This window comes from Physella acuta, unplaced genomic scaffold (assembly GCF_028476545.2).
Source record: "Physella acuta isolate Inbredline_101_S28 unplaced genomic scaffold, ASM2847654v3 ptg000256l, whole genome shotgun sequence".
In the NCBI taxonomy this organism is placed as follows: domain Eukaryota; kingdom Metazoa; phylum Mollusca; class Gastropoda; family Physidae; genus Physella; species Physella acuta.
Genome location: NW_026731775.1, coordinates 60,001 through 87,953, shown reverse-complemented (window position 1 = coordinate 87,953; position 27,953 = coordinate 60,001). Strand labels below are relative to the sequence as shown.

The 27,953-nt window shown below is 36.7% G+C and overlaps 1 protein-coding gene across 1 annotated transcript in view; it reads right to left on the bottom strand.

Moving 5' to 3' along the window:
• The window catches only part of LOC131938712 (neuronal acetylcholine receptor subunit beta-3), a 60,622-nt gene that overhangs the window by 18,742 nt on the left and 13,927 nt on the right, over window positions 1-27,953 (bottom strand). The window contains exon 2 of the mRNA XM_059296843.1: window positions 3,548-3,651. Coding sequence (XP_059152826.1) covers window positions 3,548-3,611 — 64 coding nt within the window. The 5' untranslated portion in view covers window positions 3,612-3,651. The remainder of the gene's footprint in view (window positions 1-3,547; window positions 3,652-27,953) is intronic.

The following is a 27,953-nucleotide window of genomic DNA, read 5'->3' as shown; positions in this document are numbered from 1 at the left end:
TGGGTTGGAAAAATAAATTGAAAGGTTGAGGGGGGTGCAAAGTTTGAGTGGGGAGAGGGGGGGTTCAAATCGAAATCTTGAGGGGGGGTGCACATCAAAAGTTTGGGGGGGGTGGGTGCAAATCGAAATCCTGCGGGGGGGGGGGGGTTCAAATCGAAAAGTTTGTCCTCGGGCGCCGGGAAGGGTTGCTATGCCTCTGAGTGACAGACGTGATGTTTTTTGATGGATGACCCCCGAAACCCACAGTTATCCAACGGATGACGGGTAGTCTAGTTATTATCTAAATCTAGATAGAAAATTATCTATATTTTAGATCTACGACTGAGCTATATTTAGAATTTACGTTTATAATTTAGCAAAATTACCGGCATCTAAGCCGCGTATGAATCTTAAGCTACACCAATAGGCCCGGGAGCGAGCATTTCAAAATTACCATATTCCAAACAAAGATTTATACAAAATAATATAGGTCTAAAATAGTTTAGTATATAGAAACTCATTATTATCTAAATCTAGATAGAATTATCTATATTCTAGATCTACGACTGGTTTGCTTAAGTCTCGTTTTTTTTTTGATTGTATTTATAACTAATAAATCTTTGATTTGACCTAGATTGTCCTAGATTCTAGATCTAGATCTATAAATAACTTTCTTGGACAGATTTTAGATCTAGAGAAATTTATCGTAAAACTAAATGAAAAAGACAGTTGAAAATTGATATAAGTGTTGGAACGTAATAAATACAGCAAACGGACGTATTGTTAAAGTTATGACCGACAGAAAATTAGATTTAGAACACGTTAAACTTTTGAATGGGAACACAATTTTCTTCGATAGACGCCGCCATTTTATTGTACTAAAGAGTAAACAAAAACCTGTGACGTCACGGTCCCGCCGAGTGTAGTGGTCGTTTTAATCTTTTTAAAAAAATAGGGTTACTCTACCTATGAATAAATCAATAAATTAATTAACGTCTTTAAATAAATTTGTGATTAACAGTCTGTCTGCATTAAAAAATTATTCTCTACCTACATTCTATTTTACAGCTCTCCAGATAGAGTAGAACATATCACAATACTCGATCGGACAAACAAAAAAACAAACAAAAAAACAAATAAATATTCAAACATGTAAACAAACTTGACTTTTAGTAGTATATAGATAGATAGATAAAACAATGTTAATAAAAAGTGTAAACGATGAAATGTACACAAAATAATAACATCAACGATTGTAGAGTAAAAAAATAATAATTATGTTCTCTAGTGCACTGTGATCACAAACATACACAAATACAGACGTAACCATAAACATTTCTTCAGTTGCATAATTAAAGGTGTGTTTCTAAATTTGAATATGCTTTAATTTTTTTCCCTTCTTGAAATAAAAATTAGTTGATATATTTAATAGCTCTAACATATTATTTTCAACATAATTCCATATCTTTAAATTCGCCATAAATTGCTGAAGAAACAGTTATTTGAATAGTAGTTCATTATTATATATTTACAGACAATCATTTATTTTCTTTTTAGTGAATCATTGCATAAACGCTTGTTATTAAAACGTTTTTAATGCATTTTTTTTGTAGAATTTGTGACCAAAATGTGTAAGAAATAAAAATTGTGAAATCTTTATTACTTTGTTAGTATTTGGTTGTTTTTTTAATTGGTCACATCCCCCCCCCTCCCACACTCCAAGTATCCTTTCCTGACCAGCAACACTTGCGCCGTATATCATTACTAATTATGTGGCTTAAGGTTAATCCAGCCTAATCCAGGTGTTAATTAGAGCGAGTTGGTCATCATCATGTGTTTGTTTACCATAGGTTCGCGATTTTCGTTACCAACCAAGTTTTGCAAACAGGCTTTGAATCAAAGCATTTTATTATAAAACAACTTATTATACAAACATTTTATATTTAAAAAAGTTTATCATACAAAGTTTATAATTATAATATAATGAGTTATCATTCAAACAGGTTATCATACAAACAGTTATCATCAAATAGTTTTGGAAAAAAATCCATTTCAGATTTGTAATAAACCTGGATATGCAGTCTCATTTAGTTTTACCATAATCTGTCTACAATCCTCTACATCAGCTAATGTCAGTCTACGATTTTCATGAATTCATGTCTTTCTATTAGCGTCTGCATGAATTCATGTCTGTCTACTATCGTGTACATGAATTCATGTCAGTCTACTATCGTGTACATGAATTCATGTCAGTCTACTATCGTGTGCATGTATTCATATCTTTCTACTATCGTCTGCATGAATTCATGTCAGTCTACTATCGTGTGCATGAATTCATGTCTGTCTACTATCGTGTGCATGAATTCATGTCTGTCTACTATCGTGTACATGAATTCATGTCTGTCTACTATCGTGTGCATGAATTCATGTCTGTCTACTATCATGTGCATGAATTCATGTCAGTCTACTATCGTGTACATGAATTCATGTCAGTCTACTATCGTGTGCATGAATTCATGTCAGTCTACTATCGTGTACATGAATTCATGTCTGTCTACTATCATGTGCATAAATTCATGTCTGTCTACTCACGTCCGCATGAGTTCATGTCAGTCTACGACTTAAACAACACACAAGCCTCTCCATGGAGATCCCTGGGTGTCTGCTGCTATTGATACGTGTAGACGTCCAAAAATTTGGTCCTGAAGTCGGCACGCATCACGTGATAGCCAAGATAAATTTAGAAACACAAACTCTCGGCATCTGTGTATTGTGTTTGTATGCGTGAGTGTGTCTATGCTTGTAAATATAATGTTTCAATATGTGTGACGGTGAATGTACGTATGTATATGAGCGTGTATCTTTACACGAGTGTATTTCTGTGTGTATGTACGTGTGTGGATTTTATGGATTAAGTGTGTGTATCTGTTTGTACGTGTGTTTAGATGTGAGCGAGCGCGTGTGTGTGTGTATGCATATCTGTACCAAGATTCCTACACTGAGGCACAATACTTTTCAAGTGATCCAGTTCTACTCACTAGTAAGGGCTAATTTAACAACAAATGCTCAACTAATGTTGTGTTTTATTTAATGGATTTAGGTAGAAATTGATAAGCCTGCTTGTATACATTCTTATATATAAGTGCGCGCTCATGCACGCACGCACACACACACACTATATATAAATAAATAAATAAATAAATATATACATATATATATATATATATATATATATATATATATATATATATATATATATATATATATATATATGTATATATATACATATATATATATATATATATATATATATATATATATATATATATATATATATATATATATATATATATATATATACATATATATATACATATATACATATATATATATACATATATAAATATATATATATATACATTATATATATAAATATATATATATATATACATTATATATATATATATATACATTATATATATATATATATATATATATATATATATATATATATATATATATATATATATATATATATATATATATATATAATTGATGCTGTACTTACTTTTTTTCCCGCCCTCCGTGACCTTGAGCAGCATTAAAAGGGAAGTTAACACCGATAACCTCATGGCAGCGTCTTTAGGTTGTCTCCCTTGTGTTCGTATAGCCCTGAAGGTGAGATAACAAATGCAGGCTGTCATCGTTATTGCAATGTGGTGTGGTATGTGATGTTGGTGTCTTTATGTGGAGTGGTATGTGATGTTGGTGTTTCTATGTGGTGTGGTTTGTGATGTTGGTGTTTCTATGTGGTGTGGTTTGTGATGTTGGTGTTTCTATGTGGTGTGGTTTGTGATGTTGGCGTTTCTATGTGGTGTGGTTTGTTATGTTGGCGTCTCTATGTGGTGTGGTTTTTTATGTTGGCGTCTCTATGTGGTGTGGTTTTTGATGTTGGTGTCTCTACGTGGTGTGGTTTGTGATGTTGGCGTCTCTATGTGGTGTGGTATGTGATGTTGGCGTCTCAATGTGGTGTGGTTTGTGATGTTGGTGTCTCTATCTGGTGTGGTTTGTGATGTTGGCGTCTCTATGTGGTGTGGTTTGTGATGTTGGTGTCTCTATGTGGTGTGGTTTGTGATGTTGGCGTTTTTATGTGGTGTGGTTTGTCATGTTGGCGTTTTTATGTGGTGTGGTTTGTGATGTTGGCGTTTTTATGTGGTATGGTTTGTGATGTTGGTGTCTCTATGTGGTGCGGTTTGTGATGTTGGTGTCTCTATCTGGTGTGGTTTGTGATGTTGGCGTCTCTTTGTGGTGTGGTTTATGATGTTGGTGTCTCTATGTGGTGTGGTTTGTGATGTTGACGTCTCTTTGTGGTGTGGTTTGTGATGTTGGTGTCTCTATGTGGTGTGGTTTGTGATGTTGGCGTCTCTATGTGGTGTGATTTGTGATGTTGGTGTCTCTATGTGTAGAGGCTGATGTGGCTGTGACTGATGTGGTGGCGACCAAATGGTTCAGAAATAAAGGTGTCTGTGTTTGTCTATATGCATGTGTTCATGTCGAATTTTTTTTTAAAGGGAGATAACAAATGCAGGCGGTCATCGTTATTGGAATATGGTGTGGTTTGTGATGTTGGCGTCTATGTGTAGATGCTGATGTTGTGGCGACTGATGTGCCGAACAAATGATTCAGATTAAAGGGTATTAATGTTTGTCTATGTTTATGCGTTCATGTTGAAATTTAAAGCAAAAAGAGATAACAATTGTAATTGATTCCACACTGTAATGGCGATTACATTTTGCAATTTTTTGATTTCAAAAGGAACGCTTAACTTAGTTTCCTTAGAAATGGTTGCATTATTATACGAATATGTTGCATGTGACGTATTCCTAATTTATTGCTTCCATGAACACTTGTTCTGAGGGTCAAGAGATGTTACTGACCACACTATTCCTTTGTATGCCGAGGTCACTGAACTCCTATGAACCGTCAGGTTCAAAAAGAGTACTTTGAAATTTGTAATATAAATCTACAAAAATCAACAATAAATTTAATGTATGTTGAAAATCTATACCACTAGGTTGGTTTTATTGATATAGATGGGAAAGGTATTTGTAAAACTTCAGACGTCGAGTCAAACATGTGACCATTTAAAGATTTCCAGGAAGTTATAGAATGTCTTTAATTTACGACTGATGACCTTTTCGAAAACTTAATTTGAACTCAAACCTCCTCTAAGTCCCGACTTTAAATCCAAGAATTTAACCTAAGACCTTTTCTTGACCATGACTTTAACCAAAGATGTATTGCTGAACACTTTAACCTAAGACCTTATCTTGACCACGAATTCAACTCAAGACTTGATCTCACGACCTTTGACGTGGTAGCCATCCGCCCTATCTCTCGACCCCCTCGACATTATACTACTATAAAAACGACATTTTTAACATATTTTTTTTATAAACATAACTATTGCCCCCCCCCCCCCCTCTCCACCCGCCACCAGCCCATTCTTTCAAGCTGGCTGGACGATTTAAAGAAAATCCACTGTACTATTTTTATTCCACGACCGAGAACTCTGCTCTCTAAAATCTCCAATTCAATTTTGTTTAAGAAAATTTATCTGCCACTACAGTCCGGACATATAATAAATTTAATACACTTGTGTCGTCCCGGGGAGGGAATGGCAAGAATGGGGTGGGGGGGGGGGGGAAAGGGGGGGGGGCTAAAGTGGCTGAGTGTGAATGGCATATAAGAGTACGGGGGAAAAAATGGAAGGGGGTGGAGGGGCCACATCAGTTACAGACCCCTTATCCATGAACACATAGGAAGCAATACAAGTAATTAGGTTCGAGTATACGATTAAGCTGGCCGGCGAAGAGCTGGGGGAGGGGGGGAGTTAAGAGCTCCTTTGGGACGGGGATTTAGAGAGCTTTTAGAAAGAGGAGATGGGTAGAGTAGAAAGAGGGAGCAGAAGGTTTACTTTAAAAAAAAGGGTTGACTGTTTAGAATGAGATTAGCGGGAGATGGTTTTGTCAAGGAATTTAGCTCAAGTATTTCCGGATCTCGGCGCGTAGAAGGTCCTTTGGCTGAGAACAAGAGGCGTATCGGTGGCTTCAAAAGATGGAATTCTTTTTCAAGGGAAGAGAAATCTTCTTAGAAAAATATATATTTAAAGTAATCCACGAAATGGATAGAATGTCATAAGTGTTATACAGTAGGAATATAAAATTATATGTCTAGTTTATCTTTCACAAACGAAGTGGATATATATATATATATATATATATATATATATATATATATATATATATATATATATATATATATATATATATATATATATATATATATATATAATCTATATATATATAATATATATATATATATATATATATATATATATATATATATATATATATATATATATATATATATATATATATATATATATGCATATATATTTACATGCAGGTGGGAGAGGAGTAGATATCTTTATCGTGAACTGTACATAATTCTCCAAAAGCAGACATTAATTATTGTGTAGTTAAAGTCGTGTCGAGATTAACAGATTATCAGATTATCACACATAATCTTTGTCCACGGGATCTGTTTATCAGATCAGCTCATGTACATTTTTTCTTGATCCTCAGGCCATTAGCTCAAGGCACTTAAGTCTGACACGCTTGTTGCATCCATCCCCCACCCCCATCCCATATAAAAAGAGGGAGAAGTAAAAAAAAAATCAAGAAAAGATAAATGAAACATAAACTGTATTTTTTGTTGTTTTTTTTATTTTGTGAAGTTTACCTGCCTGTGGTAGAGACGCGTTTAGTTTTTTAGTATACGGATTTTTGCGATGAGTCAAAAAAAAAAAATTAGATGGTCGGTTAGCTTCCATCACTATTGTTCAACTAAAATTCAAATAAGTTTTCCCCTTGTTTTGGAAAAATAGGAATGTAGCAAACATTAAATTCTATGAGAATTTAACACAAAAAAATCTTTAAAAAATTGTAAAATAGTTATATTTTTAATAAAAGATATCTTATAAGTTTAAAAACAAATGATACTCATTTGCACATATTAATTCTTCCTCGTGTTTACTATTTAAGTATATATATATATATATATATATATATATATATATATATATATATATATATACATATGCTTATATATACACTTACGATTTATGTACGTGTGCGTTAGGTTGGAGTCGGGTTGGGGAAATATCAAGGTAAAATCCTATATATCACATGTCAACATGGTATGTGTGAATGTGCGTCTCTGTGTGGGAGGTGACGTGGTGTGAGGGGTTGCTTGGGGTAAAACCGACAGAACACACATCAACACAATGTGTGTGTATGTGTGGGTGTGTGGTAGCATGGGGTAAGGGCTATATAACAACTTCAATCAACACAATGTGGGTGTGTGGTAGCATGTAGTAAGGCCTATATAACAACTTCCATCAACACAATGTGTGTGGGTGTGTGGTAGCATGTGGTAAGGCCTATATAATGACTTTCATCAACACAATGTGTGTGGAAGTGTGTATGTGGGTGTGTGGTAGCATGTGGTAAGGCCTATATAACAACTTCCATAAACACTATGTGTGTGTGTGCGTGTTGGTGTTGTAGCATGTTGCAAGTTATATATAACAACTGCCATCAACACGAGCCGAGAAGGTTGTTGTGGGTCAATGCCGAACGGTATCACCAGCCTACAGGTATTATCATCACCATCACCTGCCTACAGCTATTATCATCACCATCACCTGCCTACAGGTATTATCATCACCATCACCTGCCTACAGGTATTATCATCACCATCACCTGCCTACAGGTATTATCATCACCATCACCTGCCTACAGGTATTATCATCACCATCACCTGCCTACAGGTATTATCATCACCATCACCTGCCTCCCTCCTAGACGCCATGCTATCACCAGCCTACAGGTATTATCATCACCATCACCTGCCTACAGCTATTATCATCACCATCACCTGCCTACAGGTATTATCATCACCATCACCTGCCTACAGGTATTATCATCACCATCACCTGCCTCCCTCCTAGACGCCATGCTATCACCAGCCTACAGGTATTATCATCACCATCACCTGCCTACAGGTATTATCATCACCATCACCTGCCTACAGGTATTATCATCACCATCACCTGCCTCCCTCCTAGACGCCATGCTATCACCAGCCTACAGGTATTATCATCACCATCACCTGCCTACAGGTATTATCATCACCATCACCTGCCTACAGGTATTATCATCACCATCACCTGCCTACAGGTATTATCATCACCATCACCTGCCTCCCTCCTAGACGCCATGCTATCACCAGCCTACAGGTATTATCATCACCATCACCTGCCTACAGGTATTATCATCACCATCACCTGCCTACAGGTATTATCATCACCATCACCAGCCTACAGGTATTATCATCACCATCACCTGCCTCCCTCCTAGACGCCATGCTATCACCAGCCTACAGGTATTATCATCACCATCACCTGCCTACAGGTATTATCATCACCATCACCAGCCTACAGGTATTATCATCACCATCACCAGCCTACAGGTATTATCATCACAATCACCTGCCTCCCTCCTAGACGCCATGCTATCACCAGCCTACAGGTATTATCATCACCATCACCTGCCTACAGGTATTATCATCACCATCACCTGCCTCCCTCCTAGACGCCATGCTATCACCAGCCTACAGGTATTATCATCACCATCACCTGCCTACAGGTATTATCATCACCATCACCTGCCTACATGTATTATCATCACCATCACCTGCCTACAGGTATTATCATCACCATCACCTGCCTACAGGTATTATCATCACCATCACCTGCCTACAGGTATTATCATCACCATCACCTGCCTCCCTCCTAGACGCCATGCTATCACCAGCCTACAGGTATTATCATCACCATCACCTGCCTACAGGTATTATCATCACCATCACCTGCCTCCCTCCTAGACGCCATGCTATCACCAGCCTACAGGTATTATCATCACCATCACCTGCCTACAGGTATTATCATCACCATCACCTGCCTACAGGTATTATCATCACCATCACCTGCCTACAGGTATTATCATCACCATCACCTGCCTCCCTCCCAGACGCCATGCCGTCGGATATTACACCTGTTTGTGTCTGAGCCTTATCTTGCATTCTGCCAGCGTACATATTTCTTAGAGTAAGGTGTATATTCTTGTTCGCATATTATAGCTATGTCTACTTGTACACACCCTTTCAAAACATGTTGTATATACTTGTCAGTGGCGTAGCCAGGATCATCTCTGGGGGGGGGCTAAATGTTTTCCCATCATTATACATACATATATATATATATATATATATATATATATATATATATATATATATATATATATATATATATATATATATATATATATATATATATAGTAGACTGTCTTAATACATTTTATATACTGCCCAGTTGTCTAATAGTTTTAGGGCTGTGAGTCATTAAATTAATTTAAATATAAAAGTAATTAATCTAGGCAGTATATGATATCTAGTCTACAAGCATATAAGTATTAAGGGCGTGAATGAAAATGAACCCGCTTAGGAGGGTTTGTTTTATCAAATGGATGATTTTCTAACATTCGGTAGATTCATCAAGATTTGTGATGGTGTATAGTTAGTGAATCATCAGCAGGATTTGTGATGGTGTGTAATGAGTAAATCCTCGGTTGATTTGTTAAAGTGTGTAGTTAGTGAATCATCATCAGGATTTGTAAAGCTGTGTAGACTACACACCTTCACTGTCTATTACTAAAACAGGTTGGAATGACGTGATCGTAGGCACGCGTCGTTACACACACCAAGGGAGACGGCATCAATAAATGCCTGACGATTTTTTTTTCTTAAGATTTTTTTTTTTACTTTTGTGATTCTGTCTTTTTTGTGTATGTTTAAGATAGATTTAGATAATCACATAGACGGGAAAAAATACTGCACCTGTATGCTATTGTGAAGAAATTTGAACTAACGAATCTACAGTTACGTAAAAGGCGATACAGGGTGTAGAAAATTTTCTATTTTCCTGCGGTACTCCATGTACTCCATGCACATTTCTTTCTCCCATTGATTAAATCTAATCAGTGTCTTTTAAATCTGATAATTGGCTTTAAGTAAAAAGACATTGGCTTATATATATATATATATAGGCCATATATATATATATATATATATATATATATATCTATATATATATATATATATATATATATATATATATATATATAGGGCCTATATATATATATATATATATATATATATATATATATATATATATATATATATATATATATATATATATATATATATATATATAATGTATACAATGTGTGTCAGATAATGTGGCACTGGACCAATTAGTTTCCAGAATGTATAAAAACAAAGCACACATAGATCACTTGTCTACACAATGATGCGCACCCTGCGCTAATTTGTGTAAACTGCAAAAGTAAATTGTATAAAAACACAGGGAGCAGGTGCAGCTACAGTCGTCTGCTGGCCGTAAACAGCTTTAGGCTGTGTTTAGAAAATAGAGATTTGCCAGGCGATCCCAAGGTGAAAGAGATTTAAACTTTTGGAAAAAAAAATTTAAACGGAAGAAATAATACAGGTTTGAACTATTGTAACTGGGGAAAATAATAAAGTTTGGATATAGAATATTTTAACTGGGAAAAATAATAAAGGTTAGATGTAGAATAATAATAAACGTTGCCTTTAGAATATTTTAATTAACTGAGAAAAATAATAAAGCTTTGCTATATAATATTTTAAGTGGGAAAAATAATAAAGGTTGCCTATAGAATATTTTAAATGGGACAAATAATAAAGGTTAGATTGGGAATTTTTTTTAAAAATGGGAGATGTGATGTTTTGTATGTGAAGTACTTTGTTGTTTTTATATTGAAAAGATGGGTTGGTCAGTTTGTTAACGGAATGGTGAGTTTGAGTCGTTACTTCATAAGGTTGGAGTCACGAGTTAGATTGGCTCGAATTAAATCAATTTGATTGGCGCGGTACGAACCCCTAAACACCTCCAGTAATATGCTGCTATGGCAGAGACGGAGAGTTTCTTCAAACGGTCTGAACAAGTTTTGTTAGTTTACGCTTTGCACCAGTAAAGTTGTGTGGTACCATAACATAAGACCCTCTGTTAATATGGACATTAGGACGCTGAAGAACAGATATATTGTACGGGACGGTTATAAGCGAGATCATCAGCTAAGAGATCTAGGTTGGGAATTGTATACCTAGGCAGCTGTCTCTTATCTGTTTCTCTGTGTCATTGATCAAGGTGATAGAACAGTGTGATTTACTAGACGATAGCTGTTTTTTTTTAAATATAAAATATGTTGTGTTTTGTATGTGCTCAAAGTGTAAAAATGTTTTGTATTTCTTACTTACGAAGTTGATATACAACTTATTTTAAGAATCTTAAATCCTGCGACCTTTTGAAGAAGTACTTTATCATAGAGATAGACTAGAACAATCTCTTTACAATTCAGCTCAGTGGTTTTGTTCTACACACCAACTCACCAACCAGAGACCTTTTTGTCGTCATTTTATTTCTATCAAACTCTCTCCCCATTACCCAAATTAGAGCCACCTCCCTCCCGGACACTAACCCCACACCTCCCTCCCGTACACTAACCCCACACCTCCCTCCCTAACACTACCCCCACACCTCCCAGCCCCCACACCCCGTAGTGTCCCACCCGCCCCCAACAAACATCAGACAACAGGACTGGTTTAGACATCAACCACGATAAGCCATTAGTGCTGTGCCAAGTACAATGACGTCATTATGACGTCAGTTCTTCGTGGATTTTGTTTTCATCCTCTTCCTATTATATTTAATTTAACAAAACAAGAATCAAATATTCAGGCGACCTAATCAACTTTATATATAAAAAAAAGTTCATCGCGAGTAAATGAAACAAAAAAAAAACCGTCCAATTTACCAATTAACCTGTTAATAACGAGAACTCGAGCATAGTATTTTTTTTCTCTATCCACTGTAAGTAATGTGTTGAATAAATATGTCAGAACAGGTAGTCTTGGTGTAGTCTGCGTGCCTGTTCCTGAAACATCGTATATCGAGGCGTCCCAGAGACTACGTGTGTAACATTATGCAGCGCATTTAAGTTCTACAACTTGCATAAAACAAATTGATAGTTCATACGGTCAAAATTCTGCATGCTTAAAAATAGATGTCTATTCATAAAGCTGACGCTCTGCTAATCCCCCTCCTCCCCCCCCCCCAACAGCAGCACAATTTAGGCAACACATAAAACAAAGAGAGAACTTTTCATTGTATCGATTTTCTTGTTTAATTATGTAGAGGGAGGGTGGGGGATATCAGCAAGTACATAAAACAAATTGTTGGCTTCAGTACAAAGCAATGGTGATATGAAACAATGAAAAGGATTGACATCTCCTTAAAATATGTTAAGAAAAACAAGTTAAAGTGCACAGTTGTCCAATAGTTTTAGGGGGGTGAGTCATTAAAACAATTTAAACATAAAATTAAATAATTTAGGCTGCAGCCTATATAATATCTAGGCTACACGCATGTAAGTATTAATGGGTGAATGAAAATGGCACATTGAAAGACATCAGGTTAATAATTATTCAGCAGGTAAGTATTAATGCACACACAAGTAAGAAGGCATCAATCAGTTAAAATTTATCTGGCTCCTTAAAATATTCCTCTTTGGACCTAGCGATCCATTGGGCAGATAAAGTAGAGTTCATGTTTCTTGACTTCAGTATAATTATGAAGGGATATCTTTACTTTCCCTAACGTGAGTTAAGTACCCATCTGAGCTGGGTTGACTCAAGGATGTTCGACTGACTTGATCCTGGATTCGAACTCGAGACTTTCGGGTTCTTTACCGCTAAGATATGACGGTTCCTTACATTGCTACAAATACTGTTCTATCGTCTGTATTGATCTTTTAAAGTGTCGAAGGGGGGGGGGGGGGTGTGGCAGTTATGAAAACAAAGTCAAGTTAGGAAAAAAATGAACGAACATTGACAAATTGATGTCAAGCTGACATTAGATTAATTTATTCAGCAAAAACCGACATGGGTGGGGTGATTGCGACACTTCCAATGCAGGACTTGAGAAAATGGGGAGGATTTAATATGAACTTCCTGTACTAGCGGTTATCAATCTTCTTTTCTAACGTAATGGTACCCCAGTTAACGCGTTATATGGATTGTGTCTTTCAAAGTGGTATAAGTTATAATTATGGATTAAGTTAAGAAAAATGAAATAATGTTTAGAGAGAATTGCAGAATTATTATGTAGGTATATCTTCTTCTTCTTCTTTCTTCTTCTTCGTTCTTAATTATTAGTGTTGAAGGGGATCGAGATTTATCTCGATCTATGTAGGTATATGATGGTTGGGGATATGGAGAGAAGAATTATAAGAAATTTATATATATATATATATATATATATATATATATATATATATATATATATATATATATATATATATATATATATTGAAAATTTAATGCTCCCTGAAACCTTAGGGAATGTCTAGCACCATGCTTAGGCTATGTTGTAATTAAGAAAAAGTCGGTTTAAAAGAAACTACTGGAAACTTAAAAACAACAGAAACAAAACCCACAAAATAAAATTAGAAAAAAAAACAACACAACAAAAAACAGCAACAATCCACCAATCCCAAACACAAACAACCCGATATTTAAATATTCACTTTCTCTTTTCAAACGCCTGTCAAAATACCAAATCTTATTTCAAATACATTGTTTCGTTTCTTTCCTCAGCTAATAAACCTGTTTTCTCCCAGCGTTCACTCCCTTGCCACGGATATTTCCGATCATCCTAGACACCGAAAAACACGAAACTCAACATGAAACAGATTCTGTTTTGTACCTGGATATCCCCCGTGCCACTCCCCCCCCCCCCCCACCCCACCCGAACTCAGAAGGTGTTCACGTTTAACAAGACGTAGAAGACTGAGGAATTATCTGTAAATATGGGGTGTAGATGATCTCGCTTGTTTTACTCTAAAGTTAAGAAATCAGTTAAATATAAAATAATGCGTGAAGTAGAAAAGTTGAAAGTGGCTTCCTGGGCAGTGTTTCTTTCGGTATTTTTTTTATCTTAGAGAGCGACGTGAGTATAAGATTAAAAGTTGGGAGGTTTAAGAGGGTAGGTGGAGAAGAGTATAGCCGTTACAGTGGCGATGCCGTGATAAGATATTGTGTGACGATGAAGGTGAGAAACAGAGACATGTAGTGTAGTCCATGACTCAGACGGTTCAACCCTGCGCTGTATGTGGTAAAGTCAAGGAAAGAGTAGGCTACCTTTCGGAACTAACTATCCATTGGGAGGATGAAGTCGAGTTTTTATGTTCGTTGACCTCGCCTTATGAAAGGATTGAGTGGTCAGCCTTACGCCCAATCGCCTTTATTTCTCCCGAATTAAGTCAGGTAGGGCTACCCGTCAGAGCTGGATGGACTCAGGGAAGGCCTGCAGTCCCGTGTTATGACACATGACTTAAGACAGTCAGATGCTGTCTTTGTATGTGATATGACTTAAGACAGCCAAAAGCTGCCCATGTAAGTGACCTGACTTTAGACATGACTTCTTCTAGTACTTAACAACGTGTGTTATGACTAAAGACAGCCAATCGCCGAGTAATTTGTTTTTGTATCGAATAGGTAACATTTCTAAATACTAGTGCGTAACAATGTTTTGATTTTACTACTTTGGGTATACTCACAGGCTTTTCAAAGGCTATTCACAGGTGGATAGTCATATATGCAATTTTCACCTACTGCTGATGAATTCACTTTTCCCCCAAATTGCAACAGTACGCGAAGGATTTCAAACATTTATTCAGCTTCGATGAAATTGAATACATGAAATGTAATATTTTTAAATCCAATTAAAAAAAAATAAAATTGTGCTAACAATACCTCTTGATTGGATCACAGAAGTGACCTGACCTAGTTAACAATCCCTTTGCAGTAAATGTATTTTTAAAAAAAAATGTCGTTATTGAATTAGGGCGGGTGGTTTCGATGAACTTCATTCAAGTCGTTTGTAGCAGTCGTTAAGGAAGTCTTTGGTTTCCATGTGTAAAGAAGGGAGAGAGAAAGAATAGCTGTATTGTGTCCCTTTATGTAAAGGGAAAGCAGCGACGCTATTGTTATGGTTTGCTTTTTAAAAAAAATAAATCTGTATTTCGATAGGGAATATTTCGTAAACAGTAAATTCAAAATTTCAAAAAAATAATTACAGAAAGGGGGAGGGAGAAATATAAAATAATATTTTTTTCTAAAAGAAATATGCTAAAACCTAAACTGTTTTAAATTATTTTATGTTTTTACTGTTTTTCACTGCTTTAGCCAATGTTGCCAGTACACCGAGCCCCCGAGCAACTACCATAATTTAACTTCACAAATCTCTAGTTTTAGGTTTAATACACAGCAAGCCGCCACCTATGTTACCTCACCCATGTCTCGCCTATGCTACAACCAAATCAACATACAACACACGATACAACCATACCAAGCCCCCACTACACGCTACAACCACACCCAGCCCCCACCAAATCACACAACCACACCAAGCCCCACCTACTCTGAACCCCTAACACTCGTTACACCCACATCAAGCCCCCACCACATCTCACAGCCACACCAAGCCCCACCGACAGTGAACCCTTACCACATTGGTTACAACCATACCAAGCCACCAACAAGATGTTACAACTTCACCAATCCCCCTCCCTCATCACACAACCACACCAAGCCCCACCGACAATGAACACATATCACACACGTTACAACCACACCAAGCTCCCACTACACGCTACAACCACACCAAGCCCCCACCACATCACACAACCACACCAAGCCCCCACCACATCACACAACCACACCAAGCCCCACCGACAATGAACCCATACCACACACGTTATAACCACACCAAGCTCCCACTACACGCTACAACCACACCAAGCCCCCACCACATCACACAACCACAACAAGCCCCCACCACATCACACAACCACACCAAACCCCACCTACACTGAACCCCTACCACACACGGTACAACCACATCAAGCCCCCACCACATCACACAACCACACCAAGCCCCAGTTACACTGAACCCCTACCACACGTTACAACTACACCAAGCCCCTACTACAAGCCACAACCACACCAAGCCCCCACCACAAGCCACAACCACATCAAGCCCCCACCACAGCCACACCAAGCCCCCACCACAAGCCACCCCCCTATATTTTATCCCATCAAGATGTGACCTGGAGTGAGTACACTCCCCCACCCCCTCTCACTGTCTGCCCCATTACAGAACTGTGAGAACCAGGGGATCTCTGGCTAAAGTCATTACACTTCTACGTGGGCTCTAATTGGCGAGACGAATTGTCCCTGATTAGGGTCAAGGGTCAGGATCAGGGGCTACAGTTCATGACGTAGGCATTCAATGCTTTTGAGAAAAAAAAAAGGTTACAAAGTTTGTTTTTGATAATACCTATTGATCTAGTTTTTTTTAATTAAAATGATACATTTGATGGTAGTAATTTTTGTTCAACATCCGAAAGGAATCGTGTAATTTAAAATATTTACAAATAGATTTGGCTGGTGTGGGACTTTGTTATGGGAGTATAATGCACATCTTATTACATGTTTGGATGTCTAGCACTGTGGCAAAACAGAAGTCTAGCACATATGTCTAGCAGCGTGGTATGATTGTATGTCAACACAGTGACAGCACAGGTGTCTAGCACTCTGACAGGAATTAGCACTATAACCACGACAGGATTGTATCTCTAGTACCATGACAGCACGTAAGATAAGAATGTATGTCTAGCACCGTGACAGGATAATATGCCTAGCACCATGACAGGATTGTATGTCTAGCACCGTGATAGCAAATGGCTAGCACCTTGACAGCAAAAAAGGTTTAGCACCGTGACATGATTGTATGTCTATCAACGTGACATGATTGTATGTCTATCAACGTGACATGATTGTATGTCTATCAACGTGACATGATTGTATGTCTATCAACGTGACATGATTGTATGTCTAGCACCGTGACAGGATAATTTGTCTAGCACCATGACAGGATTGTATGTCTAGCACCGTGATAGCAAATGTCTAACACCTTGACAGCAAAAAATGTTTAGCACCGTGACATGATTGTATATCTAGCAACGTGACATGATTGTATGTCTAGCACCATAACAGCACATATGTCTAGCACCTTGAAAGCACAAAATGTCTAGAACCGTGACAGCATCAATGTCTAGCACCGACAGACACCCCTGCCTACACGAAGCATGTAATTATTCATTAGATTTTATTGCAGCGAAAGAAAATAAGACTTAATATGCATGACGCCATCTCGGGCAAGCATGCCGAGTTCATTTTATAATCGGCTTCAATCATTTATGGAAGAAAAATAAAACAAAAATTAACCTCACGGCTTTTCCCCTATAAAAATATGAAAACCCCTGGAGATTCTCAGAAAATTTCTTTTTTTTTTCTTTCTCCGGAGCATGTTGTGATAAAAACTCAATAAAAAGAAGCAAATTATTTATAGATTTGATTCCAAACTAGCTGGGCTGTTTCCCCGTTGCTTGTTCATACACGCCGTTCTATAAATAACTACTTCCCCTTTCTGTTGCGGGGACAATGATTAGACTCATGTATAATAAAAACTTGGATGTAATTTTTCGTGCCGCGAACGTCCGGGTAGTCTGCGTTGTTTGGTTGGAGGTTTGGATCAAGGTGTAGGCGATGTGCTGGTGTTATCACCTATGACCTTTTGACCCTGGTTTAAAATTAATACACGACATGGTTATTGAGGTTTTTGTTTAGGTGTGATTTGTGAATATACAATGGCGTCGACATCGGTTTCCTGATTCAGGGGCGGAACCACTATACCGCCAGACCCAGCAATGCAAAGGGGCACAAAATGTGACCAAAAAACAACTTTTTGCGCCTTGATGGACGTGGTTTTGTAAAAAAAATCTAGTGAGTTAGGACTAGGTGAGTCAATCAAAATAGGTCTAATATTTTTCATTGTACTAACATTTCTGAGTAATAATTCCGAAGTTGATATTTTTTTTAATCACTTGTTTTATTAAAAAAAAATAAGGCGTATTAGATTAAGAATTTGGTCCTTATTAAACAGATGCCTGCGTTATTTCTATCAATTTTATCTTGCTAAGTACCAAATTTATTGTCGTAGTTGTATCAGTCATATTTTTATCAAGTCGATGATGCCCTCTGTTAAAAATAGCTGTAGTTGTTTTAAAGTTTAAATATCAGAGGGTTTATCTCCCCTCAATTTTCTGTTTACATATCCGCAAACGTTACTTAAAAAAAAAGTTTCGTATACTAGACTAAATATTTGCCCTTTTAATCAGATGTCTAATGTAGAGGTTTCCCGTCCAACGTCCAGTGCACAGCTTTGATCGAATCCCCCCCCCCCCCCAGCCCAGAGCCGGAGCCAGAAATTAGTCTGCTGCAACAAACATGGCCGCGTCCAGGGGCTGTAATAAATACTCCTTTTTTTACCCGGTTGTCTCCCGTCTTTTATACCCTGGGGTTCCGAAACCAATTCAAAGGAAAAATGGTAGGCCTATCTTCAGAAGATGAATAAAATAAACCTTTCAAAAAATAAAAATGGTGGTAGGCCTATCTTCAGAAGATGAATAAAATAAACCTTTTAAAAAATAAAAATGGTAGGCCTATCTTTAGATGATGAATAAAACAAACCTTTTAAAAAATAAAAATGGTAGGCCTATCTTCAAAAAAAGAATAAAATAAATCTTTAAAAATAAAAAAATAAATGGTAGGCCTATCTTTAAAAGATGACTAAAATAAACCTTTAAAAATGGTAGGCTTATCTTCAGAAGATGAATAAAACATTTTAATAAAATAAAAAAAAAATGGTAGGCCTTTGTTTAAAAGATGAATAAAATAAACCATTAAAAAAGAATTTAGATAAAATTAACCATAAAAAATAGTATATATATCTTAAGCAACTTAAATAAAATAAAACCCTGCGTATATTATGATGAAGTACTGAGGAGTAAAACGGTGAAAACTGCTAGAATTTCATGTGCTTTTTGTGCACGATTACAATACTCCCTTTATTATCAGCATAAGAGAAAGTATAAACGGTAGGTTTCTTCAAAATCTCAAAATAAAATAAAAATATACCCACAAAAGAAAAGAAAACAGAACTGCTAGTAAAACATATAGAGTTATCATTTCACTTAAATAAGCACATAATATTGTGTACAGTTAACACGTCTAAAATAATAATTTTAATTTAAAATTATCAACTGAGCTTCATATTTTTTATACTTTTCGTTGGCTTTAGTTCACAATTATACTTTTATATACTTTTATATTCTTTATACGTTGGCTTCAGTTCACAATTTAAAATGTTAGGACAGCTTTCACCTGTAAATGTGAATTCTGTATTTATGTTAATATGTTTGCGAAACAAATAAAAATTAAAGTTCTTTGACGGTTTCAAGTAAATTAAATAAAATTAATTACTTTGCATTAATTACGCCTGCTTTTGTGAATCCCGAAAGACAACTCAAAATTGATAACCGGCAAAAAATGTTAAAATTAAACACATGAGTAACACAATTGTTTGCGAAATGTTAACACATCGAGTAGGCAACCCGCGGTTAAACTGGTTGAAAAAAAACATTGAAAAAACCTATCTAGAAATGATTTTTTTTCTGTCATTATATCACTCCTAATCTAGCAGGTAAAAAATGATTCCTCCAACATTGCATGTGCATAATTATATCCCAGTGGATTAGCCTCACGTCCTTGGCTGGCGTTGATATCGTAAACAAGATTAGGTGGATTATAACATGCGTGACCAACATATGTGGTCTATGAATCTTGTTGTCGGACATATGGGGCCGTACAATCTGGCTGTCCAACATCTGTCATCTGACAATCTTGTTGTCCAACATCTGTGGTCTGACAATCTGGCTGTCCAACATCTGTGATCGGACAATCTTGTTGTCCAACATATGTAGTCCAACATTCTTGTTGTCCAACATGTGTAGTCCAACATTCTTGTTGTCCAAGCAAATTTGGTCTAACAAAAGTGGTCCAACATTCTTGTTGTCCAACAAATTTGGTCCAACAAAAGTGATCCAACATTCTTGTTGTCCAACAAATTTGGTCCGACAAAAGTGGTCCAACAAACTTGTCAAACATTTGTGGTCCAAGAATCTTGTTGTCCGACATGTGTGCTCCAACAATCTTGTTGTCCAACATCTTGTATTCACAATCTAACAAACATTTTCCAATAATCTTGTTATCCATCAGTTGTGATCTTGTCGTCCAAAATCTGTGATTATTCAATCTTGTCGTCCAAAATCTGTGATTATTCAATCTTGTCGTCCAAAATCTGTGATTATTCAATCTTGTCATCCAAAATCTGTGATTATTCAATCTTGTCGTCCAAAATCTGTGATTATTCAATCTCGTCGTCCAAAATCTGTGATTTTACAATCTATGTGTCCAAAATAAATGCTTTCAAATCTTTTTGTCGAAACGTGTGATTTTACAATCTTTTTGTCTAACAATCTAGTTGTCCAAAATCTGTGATTTTTTAATATCGTTTCCAACATCTGGTATCGAAGGCACATGACCCATTTGCAAATACACGCAACAAACACACCCACATTTACACACAACAAACACACCCACATTTACACACAACAAAAACACCCACATTTACACACAACAAACACAACCACATTTACACACAACAAACACACCCACATTTACACACAACAAACACACCCACATTTACACACAACAAACACACCCACATTTACACACAACAAACACACCCACATTTACACACAACAAACACACCCACATATACACACAACAAACCCACCCACATATACACACAACAAACACACTCACATTTATACACAACAAACACACCCACATTTACACACAAACAAATACTTGCACACACATATACGCATAATACATGGGATCGACATTCAGAACATCCACACAACATCCCACACATTACACTCACACACCCACAAAATCACACTTAAAGAAACAACCAGCACACATAATATCAAAAAGCACACACGCATACCAACATTAACCGCACACATCGAAAAACAGCCATCGCACACACATATTGACAAAAGAACAGGCACAAGGAGTATCGTGTAATTATGGTGCAGATATTCCAAAAGCTCCTGCTGATGAAGCTAATCAGACTTGACTGCATACCCAGACCAAATAATTGCATACTTTTTTTTGGTCATGGTATACGGAGCGAGTAGTTTTATCTGTAGACGGGTGAGTCATGAGTGATGATTCTATTCTCACCTGCAGGGGTCAGAGGTCAGGGTATAAAGGTAAGGTTAGAAGAGTGTAAAGGTAGGGCAAGGAGAAAATAAGCTCTGTAGATAGACTTCTTTAATCTCATGATGTCAACTTTCTGTTAGACTGTTGATTCTCTGATGTGTATAGATCTGATTATCTCTTTGTATATATATATATATATATATATATATATATATATATATATATATATATATATATATATATATATATATATATATATATATATATATATATATATATATATATATATATATATGAATACATTTTGTTTGCTGCGGTGTGCTATATGTTCTGTATGTGTGTAAGCTGTCAAAAGCTTCTATCACATCGCAATAGAATTGAAGCTCTATTTGCCATTTAATTCTTCCCATAATGCTCAGCTTATGAACTCTTATTTTTTCCCCGGGAAAGTGTAAGTGTGTTGTCCGGCCCTTCCGCATAAAAAAAAAATTCGATGTAAATTCTACCCTGTTATGGAGGGGGAAGGGGGATGTGATGAAATAAAATAAGATTTTTTTACCCTAAAAAATGGATTCTTAACACAAGGGGTGTACAGATCAATGTATGTAACGTCAATCCACTATTCTCTTCAGATATCCATCTAACCCAACCCCCCCCCCCCCCCAAAAAAAAAAAAAAAAACCCTAGATAAAACATTTTATTAGAGGTAGCCAAAAATGTTCTAACCTTTTAACAGCACTTTAGAAATCAGCGTTGAAAATCTGTTGTTGAGGGTTGAAAGATTGGCGTCACGGCGTTGATGGGGGTGGGGGTGGGGGTTGAAAAGAGAGGGGAGGGGATGGAATCAGAGCCGGAAGATTGGCGTCATAACGAATGGAGGAAGGGGGGGGGTGGCTCAGATGAAGCAGACTTATAGCTCGCTACGATTCATTTACATTATCGAAACGATTCAATCTGTTCGCATATTGATTTTTTTTATGTTCATCTTTTCTTTCTATTGATTTTTGTTTTTTTGCATGTAGAATTTTTTTTAAACAGATATGTCCTGGACATAAATAATGTTTTATCTAAGTGAGAGTGAAAAGATAAATTTAGACGATGTTATTTGTAAAAAGTTAAGCGGTATCGATATGATGGCTACTGTTAAGGCTGGGTTAAGTATCGGTATCGTCCAGTGTTTCTTCCAGACTTTTTTATCGAGGGGGGGGGGGCACTTGAACTTTTTTGGGGGCGGACTAAAATTTTCGGGGAGGGGGTGGGGCGGTCACTGTTGAAAGTATATATTTTCTATATAAATTCCATTTCGTTAGGGGGGGGGGGGCGGTAGACTTTCTGGAAGAAACTGGTTGTCCTGTTGAGTAATTAAAGTAAGAGGGTTTACTTTATATAGCTTAGTGAAATTAAGATTTCAGAACTCTTAGCTTTGGACCTGAACCTTAATGTCGTGTGTTAGCGATAGTGTACTCTACAATTCGACCTCAACCCTCCAGACAAATAATCATGTAGTGCTAAACGATAAAAATATTGATTAGTCTAATTATTAAAAAGAAAATGTTGCTAATTTTTCGGAGCATTTTTCGTTTATATCGCTGCTAAATTATTTACTTGTACTTATGATGTTAAATCAATCTAAATAATCTTTACAGTATTTTTTAAAATATTTACTGGCAGGGAATGCTGGGTAACAGAGGCGTAGCGAGGGGGGAGGGGGCGGGGGGTGCGGATCGCACCGGGTGACACCATTTAGGGGGGGTGACACCACGGCAAAAAATAGCAAAATATATAGAGAATAATTTTAGGGGGGGTGCAAATCTAAAGTTTGAGGGGGGGGGGGGGGACTTGCAAATCAAAAATTGATAGTTTGTCCCCGGGAAGGGAAGGGTCGCTACGCCTCTGGGGGGTGACACCATTAAGTGCCGCACCGGGTGACACCCGACCACGCTACGCCACTGCTGGGAAAAACATGTTACCCTCATATCTGTGGCTACTGCAGGGGTAGGGAAGAATTCCAAAATCGGATACAATTAATCAAATTGTTTTCGTGATGCGGCCTATCAAATCCATCGCTAGTCTTATCTTCAAACTTTATCATCCTGTGTTCAAATATGAAGAAATAAAAAAAAAATCTGCCAACCTATCTCGTTCTAGCGTTTCGCCAACGATAGCCTCTATCACGAAAATCCTTGACAGATTTTTTTAGGAGGGGGGGGGGGGGAGAGCGGGTCAGCCATGTTTTTTATTTTTATTTCGATTATTTAAAAAAAAAGCAAATGTCTGTATCTTGTCGGGGTGATCCCATAGGGGTCAGAGGTCGGTAAAGGTTAGGTTAAGCTGTCAGATAAGGCCTTGCTTGATTTCATATTCGCCTGTTTTTTTGTTTCTATCTTGTGCAATAGAATACTCATTACAACGTTAATTGGTTTATAAGTTTAACGAGCCTTTACGATACAACGTTCTGTATTAATTACAGCTAATAAGAGTTAATGACAGGCTCTTTATCTCTTACGTTATAATCTATAGTATGCAAATATGTTGCAAAGGTCACACTTTGGTGTAAAATATGTGCAATTTATTAATATAATATTAATCATCTAATTACCTGCTAGAAGATATTATCGAGGCAAAACTGGGCTTTGGGGCTACACATTAAAAAGAAAACATTGGCAAATTCACACACCAGTTATTTTTATGGCTTTTTAAAATCATCGTCTTTGGTCAATTCTGAAAATATGACAATAATATAAACAGCTAAGTTGTCATGGAAAATATGACAATATATACACAGTTGAGATGTCATGGAAATATGACAATGATATACGCAGCTGAAATGTCACGGTATTGTATCAATGCTTTGAATGTATGCAAGTAGGCTTATGTATGTGTAACAGTTAAATGTAGATGAATGTATGTTTCGAGTGTGTATCTTAAAAAGGCGATATGAATATAAAATATAGGATGGGTGTGCGCATGCGCCAAGGAAAGGAAGCAGAGAGAGATAGATAGAACGCGAGGAGATGACGAAACTGAAGTCGTGGTTCTAGTAGTGTAGCTGCTATATTATCTGATATCAATAAAAGACTGTAAAATCACCAATAATGTGGTTTATATTTGTCTTTAGTTTGTGCCATGAACCCAGTCATACAAAAAGGTTGTGACAGTATGTCTGCAAGTATGCTTATATATGTATGCACATAGGCTTATGTAGGTATGGTCGTGCAGTATAAATCTGTAAACGAGTGAAGATTAAGCGTATAATTATGATTATGTTGTTTAATGATGTATACATTCGTATGTATTAGGATCACTTTATGTATAGTTTAGTATTTTAAATGATAGTTTAAGCCTACATAATATGTATAGTTTAGTACTCTAATTATTCGTATAGGTAAAAATAGTACATTTAATTAATTTTGCTGAAATTATTTAAAAATAATTAACGACATTAATCTATATGAGGTTAAACATTTTATTATAATCCTTTCTTTAATTATCTTTTTGTTAACAATAACAGATTTTAAAAATTACAAAAAAAGATCAATAAAAACGTTTTTAGTGCGGAACTTTCATTCTCACCGAACCTGCACTTCCTGCGAAAACCGGCTTGGGGGAACCGGTGAACCGAAGACACGTGCCCGTGTCCGGAACACGAAAGTGACATTACGGAATCCGCGAGGGCGACGTCACAAACCAAATGGCGCCTTGTTAGTTTGCTGAAAGCCGGCATTGAACGGTGCATTGTGAGCCGTATTCCCCCCATGCTCCCCCCGTTGTTCCCGCTATTGATTGGACCATTGAACAACGATCTAAGAATTCTGTTGTCTCGTGCGACATGTCAGGACATGCCCGGGGCGGGGATAAAGTGGACGTGTCCTTTGAAACTACACAAGCATGTGCATGTGTTAAATGTAAGCATACATATTAACAAAGTTATATGTATATATATATATATATATATATATATATATATATATATATATATATATATATATATATATATATATTACAGTGACTTGTCACCCCATGACAGATGAGTATATAAGGTATAGGAGTGGCAGAGTGGTAGTTCGATTTTTGGGTTTTCTGACTCTAGTTTGAGTCCATTCGTTTGTATCTGTAAAGGACTAAGGGAAAGTAAAATTTGGTATTGGTCAGACAATATAATCCTTACATATACGTATTTTTCTTAATTAAAATTTATTATATCCTTTGTATCAAAGTTCCCTGTTCGAACCTCCAGGTCAATGGATCACGCGAATTAGACCTATACATATGACGTGTGAATAGCACTATGCCCACCTGCCTTTCCTTTACCTAACATGAGTTAGGTACTTATCACAGTTAGGTGGACTTAGGGACTGTCGACTGACTGGAATCCGGATTCGAACTCGAGACTTCCAGGGTAACAGTCTAGCGCTCTACCACTATGTCAGGTTGTCCCTAGCTACTGTGTACCCTGTTCAATTAAGGTACACCATAACCTAAAATTTAACGAACATTTATCTTCTACTCTTCTCATATCAGTACAATTACAAGCGTATCCCATTTTATGAACCTAATAGTATTTAAACTGAAGCCATTCAGGCGAAACTTTTAACATAAAAAATATGTATCACATTTCAAGGAACGGGAGTTTTTCAATGTTAATGTGGTAAATGATAGGGGATGTTAAAATAACATAAGTTATTAGTTAACTTATTGAGCTGATAGTGGATATATGGAACTCGATCTATAGTATCAATTGATGAACCGATAGCACTGTTGCAATACTCAAACTCGTTGTACTTAAAATAGTAGACATCACCAAGTTTACTCTGGCACTTTATTAAATATTTAGAGATCTGTCTCTGATCATACCTGACCATCAGTTTTTTTTCTCACAGTAAAATACTGGACGTAAACAACATAGTTTATACAGGGACATTCAAGGGAAATAACTCTGAAATATATAATACAAGGGACTTAACAATAAATAACAAGATGTAACGCAGCATCCCCTTTTTTACTTTCTCGTATATACGAAGTATAGAGAAAGTATTGTAATCGTGCACAAAAATCACATTAAATTTGGACAGTTTTCACCGTTTTACTCCTCAGTTCTTCATCACATCCGGATAATAGAGGACTTATTTTAATCAGGCAAAAATTATAAATACAAATATATAAACGTTTTGGCGTTTTATGCGTTATCGAGTCGTAAAAACTGGACTTTGCAATTATGTCCGTATGTCTGTGTGTCTGTGTGTAAACACGATAACTTGAGTACCGTTACAGCTAGGTTGATGAAATGTCATATATAAGTATTTTATCAAAATCGTAGATCCTGATCAACTTTTGAGCGATTGCCGATAACCGGAAGTGGTACTTTTTCTACTTTGAATTTTTCAAAAGCCTATAAGTTGCGTACTATTTTAGATAGATGCATGAAATTTCACAAGTAAAAGATCTACTTCTCTACCTTCTTTCAAATTTTGAGTAATTTCCGTTGACCGGAAGTACTAATTTACGCTATTTCCGATTTCTCAAAAAACGCATGTGAATTTGTAAAGTACTAATAATATTCCCCACTTTTATACACATTTTATTAGGCGTTCCCTTGGTGTGGGACGGAGTGATCTAGCGGTAGAGAGCTGGACAGCTAACCCGTTAGTCTCGAGTTCGAATCCGAGTTCAAGTCAGTAGACCGTCCCTGAGTCCACCCAACACAGATGGGTACCTAACTCAAGTTAGGGAAAGTAAAGGCGGCTGGGCATAGTGCTGACAACACTATCTCTTCATATGTCGAGGTCACAGAAACAAGTGAACTTCACTTGCTCCATAGACCGTCAGGTTTGAAAGGGAAACTTTTCACTTGGTGTGCAATTAGTTTTTTTACGAGATTCTATTCTATTATAAAAAGTTTAAGTAATTAAAAATGGATAACAAATATTGTCTATGTCCTGAGTTGCCATCCCTCGTAGTTTTATTTTAGAATATCCGAGAAAGTTTAGGGGAGATCACTCCCGGTTTATTTATTCACAGGTTTTTAACTGTCACACACAGTTAGCATTAGCATATACATCCCCCTATTTCTTTTTTTCTGTTTTCAAAGTAGGCAGTTTCTGGGGAAGGACAATACAATATGAGGCAAGAGAAAATAGCAGCATTCGTTTTAAAGAACACCCTACAAATATGATGTGGGGGCACACGACATTCAATGATTAAACGGAACCACGGAACGTGTGGTTGTGTAACCGGTGGCTCCCGATACCACCCACCGCTACCGCCAACACAGAAAGGCCCCCAATGCTTGGTAACACGTTGATGAAATACTCCCAAAATATTGCGTCAGCCTTCCTGAGTCAACAGCAACACACACGATGGGTACGCTTGTATATGTAAAAAAAAGCATAGTCTAAACAATTTGTAACATAACATTTTAGGAGAGAAAAGTTGTTTCTTTGAAACTCAATGGTGGGAAACTTGATGATTTTAAGAACTAATGGCGTTAAACATGTACA